Consider the following 18,652-nt stretch of genomic DNA (forward strand, 5'->3'; position numbering starts at 1 on the left):
ACGCGCTATCTCAGAGTAGGCTCGGAAAGATTAGCTTTTTATCTGCACGCATCGATTTCACGCAGAGGGATGAAAAATTATTTCCGTCGCCGACAATAATCGCAATTTACAGCTAGGCAAAGGAAACTTGAAAACTAGTTAGCTTGATGTAAGGATGTTCAGTTTGTATATTTGGTCACTCAGCATTGATGATTTGCGTTTTAAGTAGGGCTGATCTCGTTTTAAAAAAATAACCACACGATTAAAGAAAAATTTACCATGTGATTAATCGCATTAAACAATCATAGAATCATAGAATATCAGGGTTGGAAGGGACCTCAGGAAGTCATCTAGTCCAACCCCCTGCTCAATGCAGGACCGATCCCCAATTAAATCATCCCAGCCAGGGCTTTGTCAAGCCTGACCTTAAAAACTTCTAAGGAAGAAGATTCCACCACCTCCCTAGGTAACGCATTCCAGTGTTTCACCACCCTCCTAGTGAAAAAGTTTTTTCCTAATATCCAACCTAAACCTCCCCCACAGCAACTTGAGACCATCACTCCTCGTTCTGTCATCCGCTACCACTGAGAACAGTCTAGAGCCATCCTCTTTGGAACCCCCTTTCAGGTAGTTGAAAGCAGCTATCAAATCCCCCCTCATTCTTCTCTTCCGCAGACTAAACATCCCCAGTTCCCTCAGCCTCTCCTCGTAAGTCATGTGTTCCAGACCCCTCATCATTTTTGTTGCCCTTCGCTGGACTCTTTCCAATTTTTCCACATCCTTCTTGTAGTGTGGGGCCCAAAACTGGACACAGTACTCCAGATGAGGCCTCACCCATGTCGAATAGAGGGGAACGATCACGTCCCTCGATCTGCTGGCAATGCCCCTACTTATACATTCCAAAATGCTATTGGCCTTCTTGGCAACAAGGGCACACTGCTGACTCATATCCAGCTTCTCGTTCACTGTCACCCCTAGGTCCTTTTCCGCAGAACTGCTGCCTAGCCATTCGGTCCCTAGTCTGTAGCGGTGCATTGGATTCTTCCGTCCTAAGGGCAGGACTCTGCGCTTGTCCTTGTTGAACCTCATCAGATTTCTTTTGGCGCAATCCTCCGATTTGTCTAGGTCCCTCTGTATCCTATTTTTGGGTGTCTTCTGCACTTTCAAATATATTGATTTCAATTACAACACAGAATACAAAGTGGACAGCGCTCACTTTATTACTTTGATTATATAACCAAGTAACTGAATCCTGGCAATCCATATTCTATATTAACGTCCCCATTGAAAACCGGGGTCAAGTATTTATTTAATTTGCGGGCCACATTTTGATCATTTCTTACTGTCTCTATCCCCACTGCATAGCGACCCGACCTCATCTTTCCTGATATTTTTTATTTCTATGTCTTTAAAAACCCGTATATATTTTCATTTCCTTGGCGAGAGCCTAGTCAGCAGGACTTTTAGCCATTCTCACTTTGGTCCTGTGTTTTCTAACCACTTTCTTTGCTGGTCATCCCCTTTTTTCCATGCTCTCTGGTTACTCCTCCTCGCTTCTTGGAGGTCGTTATTCCTCCTGCCGGGGCTGGAGTCTTTCCTGACACGTTTTCCCCCGTTGTTTCAGATCGTTTTTATGTTCCAAGCCTCCTGGTGCTCTTTCGGTCCAGCCGACTTCTTCGACTAATTCCTTTCAACTCCCCGGACGTGCCCTTTTGAAGTCAAAACCTGTCGTTGACCTGGTTTTTGATGCAATGAAACCGAAGTCACTCATGATTGCTCTGTCCATCTGACTGCCCTCTTATATCTTGTGATTCTGACTGCATCTGCACTCTGCGTGTGAAAAAGGCCGACCTTTTTCCTTATTTGTATTGTCCCCAAGAATATTGGGGCACCCCATTTTTCTTAGGGTTAGTTTCTTTGAGTCTCATTACCATTTACACACATCAGTTGGGGCAGGCGTTAAAATGTGACTACCAGACATCTTGTAGTCCAAATTAATTTTAGGGTCAATTTTTTGGAGGACATCTTTTCCCCGTAATCTTGTGGCTTAGGGTCATTCGTTGGTCATTTATGTCAGTGGCTCTCAAACTTTCCAGGCGACTGTCCCCCTTTCAGGAGTCTGATTTGTCTTCCAAACCCCTCACTTTACAACTATGTGCTTGCAAAATCCGACCTAAATGTACAAGCGTCACAACCACGCTAGTACTGACAAATTAATTGCCGACTTCCTCATTTGTACCATATAATTATAAAATAAATAGATTGGAATATAAATCTTGTACTTACGTTTCAGCGTATAGTATCCGGAGCAGTATTTAAAGAAGTCATTGTGTGAAATTTTAATTTGTACCGACTTCTCTAGTGGTTTTTATGCTGCCTGTTGTAAAACTAGGCAAATATCTAGGGTAGATGTACCCCCTGGAAGACCCCTGCGGCCCTGGAGAACACGTACCCCTGGTTGAGAACCGCTGACTTTTATGTCAAGCGTTTTTCTTAACTCTAAGGCCTAGTATGGCTAAGCTAAAATCTTACAGGCCTTGCGTTTCAGCCCTATTTACTTAGATACGTAATAGATAATTGTCTAACATAAGAACGGCTGTAGCGGGTCAGACCAAAGGTCGGTCTAGCCCAGTATCCAATGCCAGGTGCCCCAGAGGGAAGGAACAGAACAGGGAATCATCAAGTGATCCATCCCTGTCATCCATTCCCAGCTGCTGGCAAGCAGAGGCTAGGGACACCATCCCTGCCCAGCCTGGCTTATAGCCGCTGATTGACCTGTCCTCCATGAGCTTACCTAGTTCTTTTTTTGAACCCTGTTCTAGTCTTGGCCTTCATAACATCCTCTGGCGAGGAGTTCCACGGGTTGACTGTGCGTTGGGTGGAGAAATACTTCCTTTTGTTTGTTGTTAAACCTGCAGCCTATTCATTTCATTGGGTGACCCCTAGTTGTTTTGTTATGAGGAGTAAATAACACGTCCTTACTTACTTTCTCCGCACCGGTCATGATTTTATAGCCCTCAGCCATATCCCTTCTAATTGCTAATCAATCTTATACTTTTATAATCCTGCAATTTAACTGTATTCAACATGATGATTATACGTGACGCGTTAGCGAATTGTAATATCACCCGAGAAACGAACGGGAAAATGAACTAACTGGTTACACCCTGGGGCTTTCTAGCAGACCCCAGCTGTTTGCCCCGAGGCCCCTCTTGGCCCTGCCTCGCCCAAAGTGATTTTGAGCCCTTGCCTATCCCCCCCTATAGGGATGAGCACAGCACTGACCCCTACCACAGCGGGTACGAGATGCCGTTATAGCGGGGCGACCGCCGGCCCCACCTACGGGCCCCCCCAGCCCTGGGCGCACCCCGATATGCACGTGATGCAGCAACACCATCTCCTGCCCATCCAAGCCAGGTAACTCGCCCCCTTCCTGCTCCTCCCCCACCTCTGCCTCCCCCTTCCCCTGCGCACACTGACCGTCTCGGCCCCCCCAAGCAGACTGGGTAACATCGCCGAGGTGGATGTCGGCATGGCCCCGCCCGTCATGAAGAGCTTCAAGGAATTCCTGCTCTCCCTGGACGACTCGGTGGACGAGACGGAGGCTGTCAAGCGGTACAACGATTACAAGCTGGATTCCGGCGTCAGCAGATGCAGGATTTCTTCCTGGCGCACAAGGACGAGGAGTGGTACGTCCGCCACAGGGCGCGGCCCCGGCATCCCCCGCGTGCGTGCGTGCGTGCGAGATCCGGCCCGGAGACAGAACCAGGCGGACCCAGCAGGGCAGGAGTTTTGGGGGGCGGCTGGGCGATTCGGTGCCGGGGAGGTTGAAAGTCACAGACCCTGAGTTCTGATCCGACACAGCCAGGAGGTGGGGGGGGTTGCTGCCGTTCTGATCCGGTTGGACAAGGTTGGGGGAGGCTGCCAGGCGGTTCTGATCCAGCGTAGGGGGGCTGGGAAGGCCAGTGGTTCTGATCTCAGGCAGAGGGGGTGGGGATTGCCACAAACGGACCCGTGGTTCCGATCCCTGCCGTAGAACGAAGGCTAACCGGGTGTGGCTAACCCCGGGCAGCTGGCCTCGCTTCACCAGCTTCTTAGCTATTCCCCCCACCCCGATCCCAGCTATGGGGCCGTGTCCGTTCCCGAGAGATCTGTGGGGTCTCCCTGGCCCGCGGTCCCAGCCATCGCTTGGCACTTTTGGCCACGTGCCTGAGCGGGCATTGGCGTTGTGGGCTCGGTGGCCGGAGTTCTGTTTGGGATCGGGTCAGCGCTGAGAGAAGGTGGGGGTAGGAGCCAGCCCTCCCGATTCTGATGAGCGGCTCCCCTTGCCTCGGTTTCCCCCTCTGTAAAACGGGCATGGTTTGTTGGACGCGTTACAGTAGCGGCTAGAAGCCCCAGGGCAAGAGTGCAGGAGGGGTGTCATGAAGGGTGCCACGCTGACCTCCCCACCACCGAAAGGAGATTGGGGGTCCCATTGTGCTGGCTGCATCAGACAATGACCAATGACAAGGCCCCGCTGAGATCGGGGGACCACCCTTCTGCCAGGCACAAGCACGCAACAGTCCCTGTCCCAGCGTTTGCAGTCCAGACAGGCAACAGGGCAGGAGGGGAAACTGAGGCACAAAGACATGATTTGCCCACGGTCATGTATCTGAGCCTGGTATGGAACCCAGGCACCCTGACTCCTTGCCACTAGAAAACACTACCTCCCAGCCCCGCTGCTCTGACCCACCAGCCCCCACTCCTCTCCCAGAGCCGGGGAGAGAACCCAGGAGTCCTGACTCCCAGCCCCTGCATTCTAACCCACCAGCCCCCACACCCCTTCCAGACCGAGGGCATAATCCACCATGCCTCAGTTTCCCCTGTCGACAAATCCGGTGTACGAAACCCCCCCTCCGCAGTGAATGTAGGAGCACTGTCTGTGTGGTGACTTCTGTGTGTGGTTCTTGGATGCTGCGTGGCGAGCCGTGCGTGTGGTTCTTGGATGCTAGCTTACAGGTTTCTCTTAATTTTAGCAGCCATCTCTTAATTTATTTATTTTATTTTTTGGGGGGTGTGTGTGGCTGATAACTGTTAACTTACCCTTTTCTCCCCTCCTCCCAAGTGCCAGAATCAAGAGAATTCAAAATCAGAAGTCACTTTTGCCGTCAGCCTGGAGAATCTAAATCTCTTGATTTTTTTGGTTTTTTTTTTCTTCGGCTCCTCTCTCTCGCCCGTGTTTTTTGGGTGTTTTTTTTTTTTAGCTAGATAGCCAGGGCCGAGCACTGAGCACAATGCAGTGTGTAGATGAATGTACAATGGTCAGGAATCAGACAGCCAGCCGCGGAAAAAAAACAAACCCACCCAACCCGGGATTTTTTTTGTTTTGTTTTCGGTTAACTAAACCGCCCGGCGAGAGAGCACGAGTGCCCGTCACTCCGTAGCCAAAATAAAGCGCCCAGTGGTTAAAACCACCGAAGGAATTTCTCAGGCTCCCGTCGGAAAGCTGGAGTTGATCCTGAGTGTATGTATGACACGTGTTCTGTCTTATTCGATCGGACCTCAACTCTTAAAAGACAAACAAACAAATATACAGTACCAGAAAACAATCGACTCTTCCTTCCCGCCTCCCCGAGGTAGGAACGGGGGGTCTTGATTGCCCCCCTTCCCGCCAGCGACGTTCCCTTTTAAAACCAGTGCGAAAACAAGCGAACGCTTCAATTCCGGCCATGAATCTTGGTTTATTTCAAGGAATTTAGGCGTCTGATTCCACGGAGACCCAGGGAGTTAGGCATCTAAATAGCGTTACAAACTCTGGTGTTATGGTTGGCCTTAGAGCTCCCACCAACCCCCCGACCGAGATCTGAGCCCCTGGTTTGGACCGGACACTGAATCTACAGGTGGGAAGTGCGAGGGACCAGCCAGATTCCCTGCCCCAAACGCGCTATCTCAGAGTTAGCCAAAGTCTAGGGGAAACGATTGGCATGAGATTAGAAGTGAGGTGAAGAACAGACCCCCGGGTCCCAGGTTTCCAGCGGGGATCTGGCCCCCCCGTTCTGTCCCGCATGAGCGATGGGGAATTGATCCCAACTGGGATCCGGCCTTGTGGACCCCAGCTGGGATCTGTTGCTGTCTGTATTGTGACAGCCACCAGCCAGGCTCACAAAGAGCTCACCGTCTAAACAGCGGGGGAGGGGGAGAACCCAGGAGTCCTGGCCCCAGCTCCCCTGCCATTGCTGGGGAGCGAAACCAGGCATCCGAACCCTCAATCCCCCCCCCAGCTCTCGGCTCGCTTGCCTCCGCGCAATCCGAGCGGGGCTCCAATTTGAACGTCGTCCACCAGGCACTTGGCTAAGAGGGTCGAACCTGCCCCGGGCTTGGCCGGTAGCGAACGGAGAGCGTAGCTTTAAAAAACAAACCAATGTGGTGAACTCATTTTTTCCTACCAGTGTCCAGCGCAACTCGTCAATAAATAAGATCCGGGGCGGGGGCTGGTCCCTGCTTCCCCACGTCCTCCCCGCCCCGAATTTTTTTACGGCGCCTCCCCCCTTCTCCAACGCAACCTGCATGTGCTAAGCATCGTCCCTCCCGCCGCGCCCTGTTCTGATCTCTCCTCGTCTGCCTTTTTCCCATCCCTCCCGGCTCGAAGGTTTCGCTCCAAGTACCACCCGGACGAAGCGGGGAAGAGGAAGCAGGAGGCCCACGGCGCCCTGCAGAACCGGCTCAGCGTCTTCCTCTACCTCATGGACAACGGCTGGTTCGAGAACTTGCAGCTGGATATCGACAAGGCCACCGCGATCGTCAAGATGCTGGATGCCGGTAAGGGGGGGCCTGGGACGGGCGGGCTTTGGTTCCAAAGATATCGGGGAGGGGAGCCACCCTGAAACCCACAGTTTGGATCCAAAGACCCTGTCAGTCTAGGGATCCGAAAGGCAGGCAACGCCCGACCTTGGGGTCCAAAGACGGGGGCCTCTACTGCTGGAGCTGAAGGGAGATCCTCCCCCTGCAGCAGCAGCCTTTTCTTTACTCTTCGTGGGGAAGCAACTTGGCCGAGGTGGGTGGGGGTCAACCCCACAATGACCCTCGCCAATTTCCCCTCTCCTCCCCCCTCCCCAGCCGTTATCAAGATGGAGGGAGGCACAGAGAACGACTTGAAGATCCTGGATCAGGAGGAAGAGGAGGAGAGGCAGGACAAGGCCGAGCCGGGGAAGAAGGACGAGGCCCGCCTGTCTGACGCCGACCGCAAGGGCTCGGACAAAGAGGACAAGAAGGAGGACGGCAAAAAGGTCAGGGGAGCTGACAAGTCCCGGCTCCGCCGTGCCTCAGTTTCCCCACTGGGCCCGCTCGCCCAGGCGCCAGGGTGATCGGTGCCATCCGAAGGAGCTGGGTAGAGAGATGTTATCCTGTCATCCTGGGGGTGTGGGGGGGGAGGCAGGCTGGGGTCCCTCAGGGTGGAGGGCCTGCTCATTGGGGGGGAGGGGGTGAAGAGTCTCTGACAGGTGCCCCCCGCTCCCCCAGGCTGACAGTGATGAGCCGGTGGAGGAGAAAGCCAAGAAGTCCTCCGAGGAGGAAGAGGAGAAGCCGGAGAAGAAGGAAGAAGCGGAGAAAGAGGCCAAAAAGGTGGGTCCTGCAGCCCCACCCCCTCCTGGTCCCCTTTGCTCCTCCCCCTCCTGACTGGCCCCCGCCCATTTATCCTCTGCCCTGCCCCCTGTGCTCCTTCTGACATGTCCCACCCCCTTCATGCCAGTTCCTGCCTGCCCTGTGCTCCCTGTTTCTCGCAGACTCCACCCCTTTGCTCATAGTCCCTGCCCCCTTTCCTGCCGGTCACCGGGCTCCCTCTTTTCCTCTCAGGTCAGCAAGAAGCGGAAGCGGAAACGCAGCGGGGACGACAGCTACGATGAGGGGAGCGTCTCGGAGTCAGAGACAGAGTCCGAAAGCGGCCGCACCGAGGACAAGGAGGGTGAGACATGCAGGGGCCTGTCCCCTCTAGGGGGCGCTGGCTCCCACCCGGCCCCAAGGCGGGGACTGGCTGGCTCAGGGGGGCGGGGAATGGGATACGGGATACAGGGCAGGGACTGGCTGACTCAGTGGGGCGGGGAATGGGACATGGGCCGGCCCCACCCTTACTCTGTCCTGCCTGGTGCAGAGGAGAAGCCCAAGGAGGAGAAGGTGAAGGAGGAAGAGGAGGAGGCGGTGGCAGCGACGAAGGCCAAGGAGAAGGACGGCGGGGAGTGCAAACCCCGCCCTCTGCACAAGACCTGTTCCCTCTTCATGCGCAACATCGCCCCCAATATCTCTCAGGCCGAGATCGTGGCGGTGAGCTGGGGGGGCTGATATTCTGGGGCGGCTGCAGGTGGGGGGTATAGATCCAGTCCCCTTCCTAACACCCCCCGATCTCTCTCTCCCCGCAGCTCTGCAAGCGGTACCCCGGCTTCATGCGCGTGGCCCTATCCGACCCCCAGCCCGAGAGGAGGTAGGTGGCATCCACTGGGGGGGTGGGAAGCCGGGCAGAGGCGGGCGCTGTGGGAGGTCCGTGTGCCCGGGCACTAACTCCAGGCATCTGCGCCAGGTTTTTCCGCAGGGGCTGGGTGACTTTCAACCGGAGCGTGAACATCAAGGAGATCTGCTGGAGCCTGCAGAACATCCGGGTAAGGCCACAGCGTGTGGGGCATGGGGGTGGGGGGTGTCGGAGGCTGCGCCCGAGTGGAGTTGGGGGGGGCGGGGGTCTGTCCATGGACACCTTCGTCCTTGCCCCAGAGCCGTGTGCTCTGTGTGTTGCCTGGGAAAGGGAGATGTCAGCCACAGCTCTAAGGAGGGCTGGCCCCGATGCCCCCACTTCTCTGGGGGTTGTCCCTGTATAACCAGCCGCCCCGCCCCAGAGGTGGCCGCATCTCAGCACCAGGCGAGGGGTCCCCATGTCACCAGCCGCCCCGCCCCAGAGGTGGCCGCATCTCAGTACCGGGCGAGGGGTCCCCGGGTCGCTGGCTGCCCTGCCCCAGAGGTGGCCGCATCTCAGCACTGGGCAAGGGGTCCCCGGGTCTCCGGCCGCCCCGCCCCAGAGGTGGCCGCATCTTAGCACTGGGCAAGGGGTCCCCGTGTCACCAGCCGCCCCGCCCCAGAGGTGGCCGCATCTTGGCACTGGGCGAGGGGTCCCCGGGTCACCGGCCGCCCTGCCCCAGAGGTGGCCACATCTCAGCGCCGGGCAAGGGGTCCCCGGGTCACCGGCCGCCCCACCCCAGAGGTGACCGCGTCTCCGCGCTGGGCGAGGGGTCCCCGTGTCACCAGCCGCCCCGCCCCAGAGGTGGCCGCATCTCAGCGCCGGGCGAGGGGTCCCCGGGTCACCGGCCGCCCTGCCCCAGAGGTGGCCGCATCTCTGCTCAGTCCGTGTCTCCCCCCCAGCTCCGGGAGTGCGAGCTGAGCCCCGGCGTGAACCGCGACCTCACCCGCCGCGTCCGTAACATCAACGGCATCACCCAGCACAAGCAGATCGTGCGCAATGACATCAAGCTGGCTGCCAAGCTCATCCACACCCTGGACGACCGCACCCAGCTCTGGGGGGCGGGGGAGTCCCGCGAGGCCCCCCAGGTCTCGGTGAGTACACGGGCCAGGGGGGGGGGGGTATCATGCCTCTGCCCCACGGCTTCCCAGCATCCTTCCCCCACACCTTGGAGACCCTGCAAAGGATTCTGGGGGCATGATCTACAGCCAGTGGGGCCCATCTGTGCCCCCCACAGGCTTCTGGGAGGCGGCTAAAGGGGGGCGCCCCGCCCCACAGGCTTTTGGGCCGGGTCCCCCGTTCGCTCACTTGTCCCGTGTGCCCCCCCGCAGAGCCTGCCCTCCCAGAACCCCATCCTGAAGAACATCACGGACTACCTGATTGAGGAGGTGAACGCCGAGGAGGAGGAGCTGCTGGGCAAGAGCGGGGAGGCGGCCGACGAGCCCCCCAAGGAGGGGAACCCGGCCGAGATCAACGTGGAGAGGGACGAGAAGCTCATTAAGGTGAGGGGGGCGGGGAATGGGGCCGGGACCTGTCCCCTCTGGGGGCGCCGGCTCCTCTCCGGCCCCAGGGCGGGGACTGGCTGGTTCGGGGGGCAGGGGCCTGTCTGGACTTGACCCCCCTTTCCCCCCCAGGTGCTGGACAAGCTGCTGGTTTACCTGCGGATTGTGCACTCAGTGGATTATTACAACACCTCGGAGTATCTCAACGAGGACGAGATGCCCAACCGCTGCGGGATCATCCACGTGCGCGGGCCCATGCCCCCCAACCGTGTCAGCCACGGGGAAGGTACCGCCGGACGCCGGGGTTCTCCCCCCGCCCAGGGGAGAGGAGTGTGGGCTGGTGGGTTAGAGCAGGGGGGGCTGGAAGCCAGGACTCCTGGGTTCTCTCCCTGGATCTCGGAGGGCAGTGAGGGCTAGTGGTTAGAGCAGGCTGGGCTGGGAGCCAGGGTTCCTGGGTTATCTCCCTGGCTCGGGGAGGAGAGCTGGGTCTCATGGGTTAGAGCAGGGGGGGCTGGGAGCCAGGACTCCTGGGTTCTCTCCCTGGCTCTTGGACGGGAGTGGGGGCGGGTGGGTTATAGCAGGGGGGGCTGGGGACCAGGACTGCTGGGTTCTCTCCCCAGTTTGGGGAGAGGAGGGCAGTGAGGGCTAGTGGTTAGAGCAGGGGGGGCTGGGAGCCAGCACTCCTGGGTTGTCTCCCTGGCTCTGGGAGGGGAGCAGGCGCTGGTGGGTTAGAGCAGGGCGGGCTGGCAGCCAGGACTCCTGGGTTCTCCCCCCGGCTCGGGGAGGGCAGCGGGGTTGGAGCCAGGGAGCCGGTGCTCAGGACTCCTGGGTTCCCCGCCCCGCAGTGGCCGAGTGGCAGAAGACCTTCGAGGAGAAGCTGGCCCCGCTCTCCACCGTGCGGGAGTCTCTGTCGGACGAGGAGGCCCAGAAGATGGGGAAGAAGGACCCCGAGCAGGAGGTGGAGAAATTCGTCACGGCCAACACCCAGGAGCTGGGCAAGGACAAGTGGCTCTGCCCGCTCAGCGGGAAGAAATTCAAGGTGCGTGGGGAAGATCCGGGGGGTGGGGTGAGGGGCTCCCCCTGCCTCGGTTTCCCCCACTCACCCCTGTCTCCGCCCCCTGGCAGGGCCCCGAGTTCGTGCGCAAACACATCTTCAACAAGCATGCCGAGAAGATCGAGGAGGTGAAGAAGGAGGTGTCGTTTTTCAACAGCTTCCTCCTGGACGCCAAGCGCCCGGCGCTGCCCGAGATCAAACCCAACCAGCCCCCCGGGCCCGGGCAGGGTATGCAGCGCCCCCCAGGGAGAGGGCAGAGGGTGGCGGGGGGGAGGTGGTGTCGTGGCCCTGGAGTTCAGGGGCTGTCTGCTCTCCTGGGTCTTGTTTTGCTGTATGGGGCAGGGATCTGCCGTTCTCTTCGAGCCCTGGGAGGAGGCAGGACTCCTGGGTTCCCTCCCCGGCTCTGGGAGGGGTGTGAAGGCTGGTGGGTTAGAGCAGGGCGGGCTGGGAGCCAGGACTCCTGGGTTCTCTCCCTGGCTCGGGGAAGGGCGGGGGCCTGGTGAGTCAGAGCACGGGGGGCTGGGACCACCAGTGTCTTACACCTCTGCCCTTCCTTTTTTCCCCTCCTTCCAGGTCTCACCCCTGGGCTGCCCTACCCACACCAGACACCCCAGGGGCTCATGCCCTATGGACAGCCGCGCCCGCCTATTATGGGATACGGTGGTAAGTTGGCCCACGGGGGTCAGTAGGGGGTGCCCCTTGCTGCTGGGAGCGGGGTGGGGATTGAGTGTTGGGCAAGGGATCCGCACCCCAGTAGTGGCCGCATCTCAGCGCCGGGCGAGGGGTCCCTGGATGACAATATGAGTTGTATCCTCTGCTGACTCGTGTCCGTCTGTCCCTCCTGCAGGCGGCCCCCCCTACCCTCACGCCCCCTATGCCGCCGGCCGCGGTAACTACGACACCTTCAGGGGGCAGGGCAGTTACCTCAACAAACCGCGGAACAGGTAGGTGGGGAAAAGTGAACCCATCGGCGAGAGGTGTTTGGGGGGGGGTGGATATGGGGCAGAAAGGGCCCATGGCTCTCACCCACTCCATCTCTTCCCCCCCCCCCAGGATGGTCCGGGGCGACCCCCGCGCGATCGTCGAGTACAGAGACCTGGATGCCCCTGAAGACGTGGATTTCTTCTGAGTGAGACGGCCCCGCCCCTTGTTTTAAGCCCCACCCTGTTCCCCCCAAACTGACCCTCCCCCCGCCAGCGTTTTTTATACGAGTCTCCGCCACCAAATTCCCCACCTCACCCCACTGCCAACTGTTTTCCTTTTGTACATTTCACCTTTTCGGTCCCTATTTGATTTCAATAAATACCTGGATGTAAACGCCCGCTGGGTAGCGTGCATCGCTTAGCAACAGGGCCATGGGTGGGACTAGGGGTGTGGGGGGAGATTTTATACCTCAAATTCCTTCTCTGCCCTGACACTTCAAATCAGCCATGGTTAGGGACCAGAGTGAACGGTGTCATGTTGCTACCTCGACTCCGCTTCCCTTCACCACAGCTGCGCGGCAATCAGGAGCCCTCCTTGGCTCCCCTCCTGCCCATTTCCAGTAGGCAGCCATTTTTGTGGGTCCTACACACTCAAGGCACTAAGCCGCATGCGCAGCAGCACGATCTACTGGCATTGCCTTTGCGCACTGACGAACAGAACTGTCGTCACACTGACCACAGACACAGATCAGTTTTGGTTTGTGGGGAGTTAACTCTGAAACCTAATGATTGCTGTTATTAAAATCTATCTCTCTCCAGCATTGTGGTGAGCCGGGGGAGTGGGGGATACAGGGAAAACCAAGGAGTCCTGGCTCCCAGCCTGCCCTGCTCTAACCCACTATCCTACCCACCCTCCCCTCCCAGAGCTGGGTAGAGAACCCAGGAATCCTGGCTCCCAGTCCCCCCCCCGCTCTAACTACTAGACCCCCTACTCCCATTCCCCAGCCAAGGAGAGAACCCAGGCATCCTGCAGTTCCTTCAAAGATGGTAACTCCCGTCAATGTGTATACAAGGCTCCAGGGTCGGGTCCCCGGCGTCCCCTGGCAAACGCATGTGGGAAAAGGTGGAAAAAAAGGCAAGAGCCGGAAACGCTGTATCTGGGCAGGGTCCGGTCAGGCGTTGATTTTCCCCTCGCCCCAACACTCGGCGTTTTCAGAACCCAAAGCAGGGGTCACTTCGCTCCTTCCCTCCCGGACGTGTGCGGACGAAATCCGTGGGAACCCACCGCCTCCGGCTGGGGAAAGATTTAGCCAAGCCAGCGTGCTCCTCTCTGAACCGGCCACGGCTGAGATTTCGGCCACGGGGCGCGACCGTCCCACATCGTTCCCTCCAGTCTGAGGCGGCTGAGCCGCGATGCCTGGTCTCTTCACCGTCGGGGGGCAGGAAAAATCTCGCTGTCTCACTTCGGAGAGCGGCTCCAACATTCACCCTTCTCTAGTCTTTTTACAACTGCCATTTACAACCCAAACAGCCTACGGCCCTCCCCGCTCTGGAGGGCAATCAACTCTTGAGGAGCCAACCTTCCTAACGACCTGAGTCACAATAAGCTGTTTTAGAAAAGGTGCCCAAACCCCAGAAACCCTGCTTGTGCCAGTAAACCCTTAACGAGGTGGTCTCTTTTATCCATTCCTGGTGGCTGAATTAGCACAATGTGGTTGTCATTTGCTTGATCAAAATGGGGGGGGGCACACACACCCCTCAAATCGGGGACTATGATCGCTGGCTCTCTTCAGCGAGGAGAGTGCTTAGGAAGAAGCCCTCCCCCCCCCCATGTCTTGGGCGGAAGGAGACCCCCACGGTGCATCGCCAGCTGCTTCTTGGGAGAGAAAACGAGACCCCAGGGGACAGACTGGAGGGGGGACAGAAAGGCCCAATGTGACACAATTAAGGTGGACCGCATCCAGTGTAGGGCAGTCCGGCTCAGCAGCCGGAGTCCATGAGACCCGTCCCTACTATTAGGACGGTGCAGCCCAATGGTTAGAGTTGGGGGGGGGGATGGGAGTGGCTGGGGGGGCAGAGATCGGGGGGCACAGACACACATGGGGATGGGGAAAGGGGACGGGTACAGATACAGGGGGTGGCTGGCTGGGGGCACAGAGACACGTGGGGAGGTGGTGCAGGGTCACGGGGAGGGGAGGAGTGGGTGTCTGCGGGGGGTGGAGGGACACATGGATGGGGGTGGTAGGACACATGGGGTGCAGGGCTACATGGGGATGGGAGGAGTGGGTGGAGGGACATGGGGTGCTGGGCCATGTAGGGGTGGAGGGACACATGGGGTGCAGAGCCACGTGGGGGTGGAGGGACACATGGGGTGCAGGGTCACATGGGGATGGGAGGCGTGGGGGTGGAGGGACACATGGGGTGTAGGGTCATATGGGGATGGGAGGAGTGGGGGTGGAGGGACACATGGGGTGCAGGGTCACATGGGGATGGGAGGCGTGGGGGTGGAGGGACACATGGGGTCCAGGGCCACATGGGGATGGGAGGCGTGGGGGTGGAGGGCCACATGGCGTGCAGGGTCACATGGGAATGGGAGGCGTGGGGGTGGAGGGCCACATGGCGTGCAGGGTCACATGGGGATGGGAGGCGTGGGGGTGGAGGGCCACATGGCGTGCAGGGTCACATGGGAATGGGAGGCGTGGGGGTGGAGGGCCACATGGCGTGCAGGGTCACATGGGGATGGGAGGCGTGGGGGTGGAGGGCCACATGGCGTGCAGGGTCACATGGGGATGGGAGGAGTGGGGGTGGAGGGACACATGGGGTGCAGGGCCACGTGGGGACAGGGGCAGACGTGCTGGACTGAATGGGAGAGGCTAGTGGGCAGCCAGGCTCTGCATGGGGGAAGCTCCCTAACAATCGTTCTCCGGCCTCCTCAAAAACACATGTTCTAGACTTTCCCCCACCAAAACCCAACAACCCTCCAACTTCATCCCCAGGCTCCTTCCCTGCAATTTACTTCCCTCCCCCTCAGCCCCCTCCCTGACCCCGACTCCCCCCAGCCTTTGCCCTGCTTCTGAGGGGGGCGGAGAACACGGTTCTGTATTGTAGTTTAAATGAATTCTTACCCAGTGCTCTGCGTTAATATGGCCCGTAAGGAAGCGATTTGTCACAGAAGCATTTCCTCAGTCTTTCCTGGTGGGTCTCCTCCTACAGACACGCTGTCTGACGGGTATTTTGAATCAAACGACCAGAAATAACTGGAACAGGTGTGATTAGATCCTGTGATTTTGAAGAATAAAAGATGCAAAATTTGAAACTAGGGGGTGCAGAATTGTTGCTTTTGGGGGCGCAGAATTCCCCCGGGAGTAATCGGGGCATTTGGGTTTTCTTCCCTGAATACAGTTGGTCTCTGGCCAACTTCACTTTGGCCCAGTTCTATCCAGATCCCTCTGAATTTTAGCTCCGCCCTCCAAAAAGTGTTGGCAACACCCACCCACCCCCCACCCCGCCCGCCCCAGCTTTGTGTTGTCGTCTTACCAAGTTTGCAGCTCTCGATTCCTGCAGCTAAGTCGTGAAGGAAGGTGTCAAACAACACCAGACCCAGAACAGATCCCGGTGGGACCCTCGTGGGAGACCTCCCGCCAACCCCACATCGTTCTTTTCCGAGCTCCTCGTCTGCATGTCGTTTGTCGGACAGTTCAGTGCAGCGCGAAAACTAGATGCTCTGATTGGTGCGGCAGAAAGTCAGGGCTGGGGGCAGCGTCTGCAGCGTCGAAAAAGGGCTCCGGAGACCTGCTCCCGTTTCAAAAAACCCTGTCTGGGCCAGACACGCAGGCCGGCGCGGGGCCCAAGGACAGCGGGGATTCGAGCGGGCGGGCGGTTGGATTGTAGCAACCAGCTAAATTCACCGGGAGAAATGACCACCCGGTGAGCGCTTCAGACCCAGAGACAGTTTTCACTCCCAGAGCCGGGGAGAGAACCCAGGAGTCCTGGTTCCCAGCCCCCCTGCTCTAACCCACCCGCCCCCACTCCCCTCCTAGAGTCAGGGAGAGAACCCAGGCGTCCTGTCTCCCAGGCCCCCTGCTCTAACCCAATAGACTCCCCTCCCGGAGCCGGGGAGAGAACCCAGGAGTCTGGGCTCCCAGCCCCCCTGCTCTAACCCACCAGCCCCCACTCCCCTCCCAGAGCCGGGGAGAGATCTCAGGAGTTGCCGTCAAAGTTGGATCCTGGTTTTAGGCCAGACAAACCAGGAAGACAGAACAGCAAACGGAGAAACAGCTTCCGTCTCTGCCTTGCGGGTGGAAAAAACCCCCAATGCCTGATCTCATCCGCGCCTCCCAGCCCCGGCAAGCCTGTCCGAAGGCCAAGCTGTTGGGGGCACTGATTTTAGGGGCCGTTCTGGCCACAAGCTGACGGCAGCCTTGCAAAATCTTGTCGTGGGCGGCCAGGGCAGACTCGCCCTGAGAAGAGAGCGATCGGCCAGAGACGGGATGCAGCCGGGAAGGGCAAAGACGCAAGGCTTTGGGACTGGGGCGGATACAAAGTCTCCCGTCCCAGACGGTGTTCGGGATGCGGCCGGAGCCGGGGGCACTTGGCTGCTCAGCCAGCTTGCCGAAGCCCCAATGCCACCATGGCGGAGCCCAGTAGCAGCTGGCTTCCCCTTTCCTGCACCCTGCCCCAGTGTTTGTTCAACACACCCTGGGCTAGTTTCCGCCGGCCTTTGTTTCACTTCAGGTTCGAGCGGGTGGTCGACTGGATTAAAGTTCTCCGGGAGAAGTGACCACCCGGCGAGCACTTCCTGCCCCCTCTGACCATTTTCACCACCAGTGCGAGGGTGCGACGTTCCCCTCTGCTGTTATCCGGACCGGTGATCTACCGGGCCACGCCAATCCTTGACTCCGGGAGCCAGCCTGATCCTGCTCTGCTCCGAGAAGCCCCACTCCTGGGCTGGTCACACACAGCCTCTGGCATGCCAGCTGCTCCTTGGACTGTGCAACCAAATAACACTAGCCAACATCTCCAGTCCCAGACACAACCCTGGGAACCTCCCTCTTGCAGAGCCCAGTTCTGGACGCTGCAAACGAGTCCGTCAATTTAACAAAGACATTCATAGGATCATAGAATATCAGGGTTCGAAGGGACCTCAGGAGGTGTCTAGTCCAACCCCCTGCCCAAAGCAGGACCAATCTCCAATTAAATCATCCCAGCCAGGGCTTTGTCAAGCCTGACCTTAAAAACTTCTAAGGAAGGAGATTCCACCACCTCCCTAGGTAACGCATTCCAGTGCTTCCCCATCCTCCTAGTGAAAAAGTTTTTCCTAATATCCAACCTAAACCTCCCTCACTGCAACTTGAGACCATTACTCCTTGTCCTGTCCTCTTCTACCACTGAGAATAGTCTAGAACCATCCTCTCTGGAACCACCTCTCAGGTAGTTGAAAGCAGCTATCAAATCCCCCCTCATTCTTCTCTTCCGCAGACTAAACATCCCCAGTTCCCTCAGCCTCTCCTCGTAAGTCATGTGTTCCAGACCCCTCATCATTTTTGTTGCCCTTCGCTGGACTCTTTCCAATTTTTCCACATCCTTCTTGTAGTGTGGGGCCCAAAACTGGACACAGTACTCCAGATGAGGCCTCACCAATGTCGAATAGAGGGGAAGGATCACGTCCCTCGATCTGCTGAAACATACCAGGCTTGTTCTCCCAAGGGGAGCCTCTGACACCCTGCAAACCAAACACACTGCTTCAGGGAGAACAAACAAACAGATTTATGAACAATAAAGATAGATTTTAAGTGATTATAAGTCAAAGCATAACGAGGCAGAGTGGTTACCAAAATAAAATAAAATTTAAGCACGCAGTCTAAACTCTCAACCCTATTAGACTGGGCAACATCTAGATGAAGCAGGTTTCCTCACCCCACTGGACATTGCCGTCCTTACCATACAGGTTTGTTGCTTAAACCTGGGCCAATCTCCTGTGCTGGGGTCTTGTCTTCTTCTCAGGGTCTTAGTTGCTTCCTTAGGAAGGTTTGCTCATGAGGGGTTGATTGCCCTAGGAGTGGTGCTGACCCCGCAGGCTCTGTGCTTGGCAAACGTTGGTTGTAAAAAGGTGAGAGAAGAGTGAACTTTGGAGCACATAGAATCATAGAATCATAGAATATCAGGGTTGGAAGGGACCCCAGAAGGTCATCTAGTCCAACCCCCTGCTCAAAGCAGGACCAATTCCCAGTTAAATCATCCCAGCCAGGGCTTTGTCAAGCCTGACCTTAAAAACCTCTAAGGAAGGAGATTCTACCACCTCCCTAGGTAACGCATTCCAGTGTTTCACCACCCTCTTAGTGAAAAAGTTTTTCCTAATATCCAACCTAAACCTCCCCCACTGCAACTTGAGACCATTACTCCTCGTTCTGTCATCTGCTACCATTGAGAACAGTCTAGAGCCATCCTCTTTGGAACCCCCTTTCAGGTAGTTGAAAGCAGCTATCAAATCCCCCCTCATTCTTCTCTTCTGCAGGCTAAACAATCCCAGCTCCCTCAGCCTCTCCTCATAACTCATGTGTTCCAGTCCCCTAATCATTTTTGTTGCCCTTCGCTGGACTCTCTCCAATTTATCCACATCCTTCTTGAAGTGTGGGGCCCAAAACTGGACACAGTACTCCAGATGAGGCCTCACCAATGTCGAATAGAGGGGAACGATCACGTCCCTCGATCTGCTCGC

General features: G+C 57.5%; 2 protein-coding genes across 2 annotated transcripts in view; both read left to right on the forward strand.

Annotated features, from left to right (window-relative positions):
- Positions 1–1,695, forward strand: part of GIGYF1 (GRB10 interacting GYF protein 1) — a 4,114-nt gene extending 2,419 nt beyond the window's left edge. The window contains exon 7 of the mRNA XM_078850809.1: positions 1,604–1,695. Within this exon, the coding sequence (XP_078706935.1) occupies positions 1,604–1,695 (92 nt within the window). The remainder of the gene's footprint in view (positions 1–1,603) is intronic.
- A 1,533-nt stretch (positions 1,696–3,228) lies between these two features.
- SRRT (serrate, RNA effector molecule) lies at positions 3,229–12,328 on the forward strand. The gene is given in 18 exon segments (XM_078851012.1): positions 3,229–3,396; positions 3,481–3,611; positions 3,614–3,668; positions 6,608–6,777; positions 7,075–7,244; positions 7,477–7,578; positions 7,810–7,918; positions 8,105–8,274; positions 8,370–8,431; positions 8,528–8,606; positions 9,358–9,549; positions 9,787–9,957; positions 10,090–10,243; positions 10,803–10,996; positions 11,083–11,239; positions 11,585–11,674; positions 11,859–11,955; positions 12,065–12,328. Coding segments are annotated over 18 exon segments (2,328 nt in total). The 5' UTR covers positions 3,229–3,247; the 3' UTR covers positions 12,141–12,328.
- Positions 12,329–18,652: the final 6,324 nt, after the last annotated feature.

This window comes from Lepidochelys kempii, chromosome 28 (genome assembly GCF_965140285.1).
Source record: "Lepidochelys kempii isolate rLepKem1 chromosome 28, rLepKem1.hap1, whole genome shotgun sequence".
Classification (NCBI taxonomy): domain Eukaryota; kingdom Metazoa; phylum Chordata; order Testudines; family Cheloniidae; genus Lepidochelys; species Lepidochelys kempii.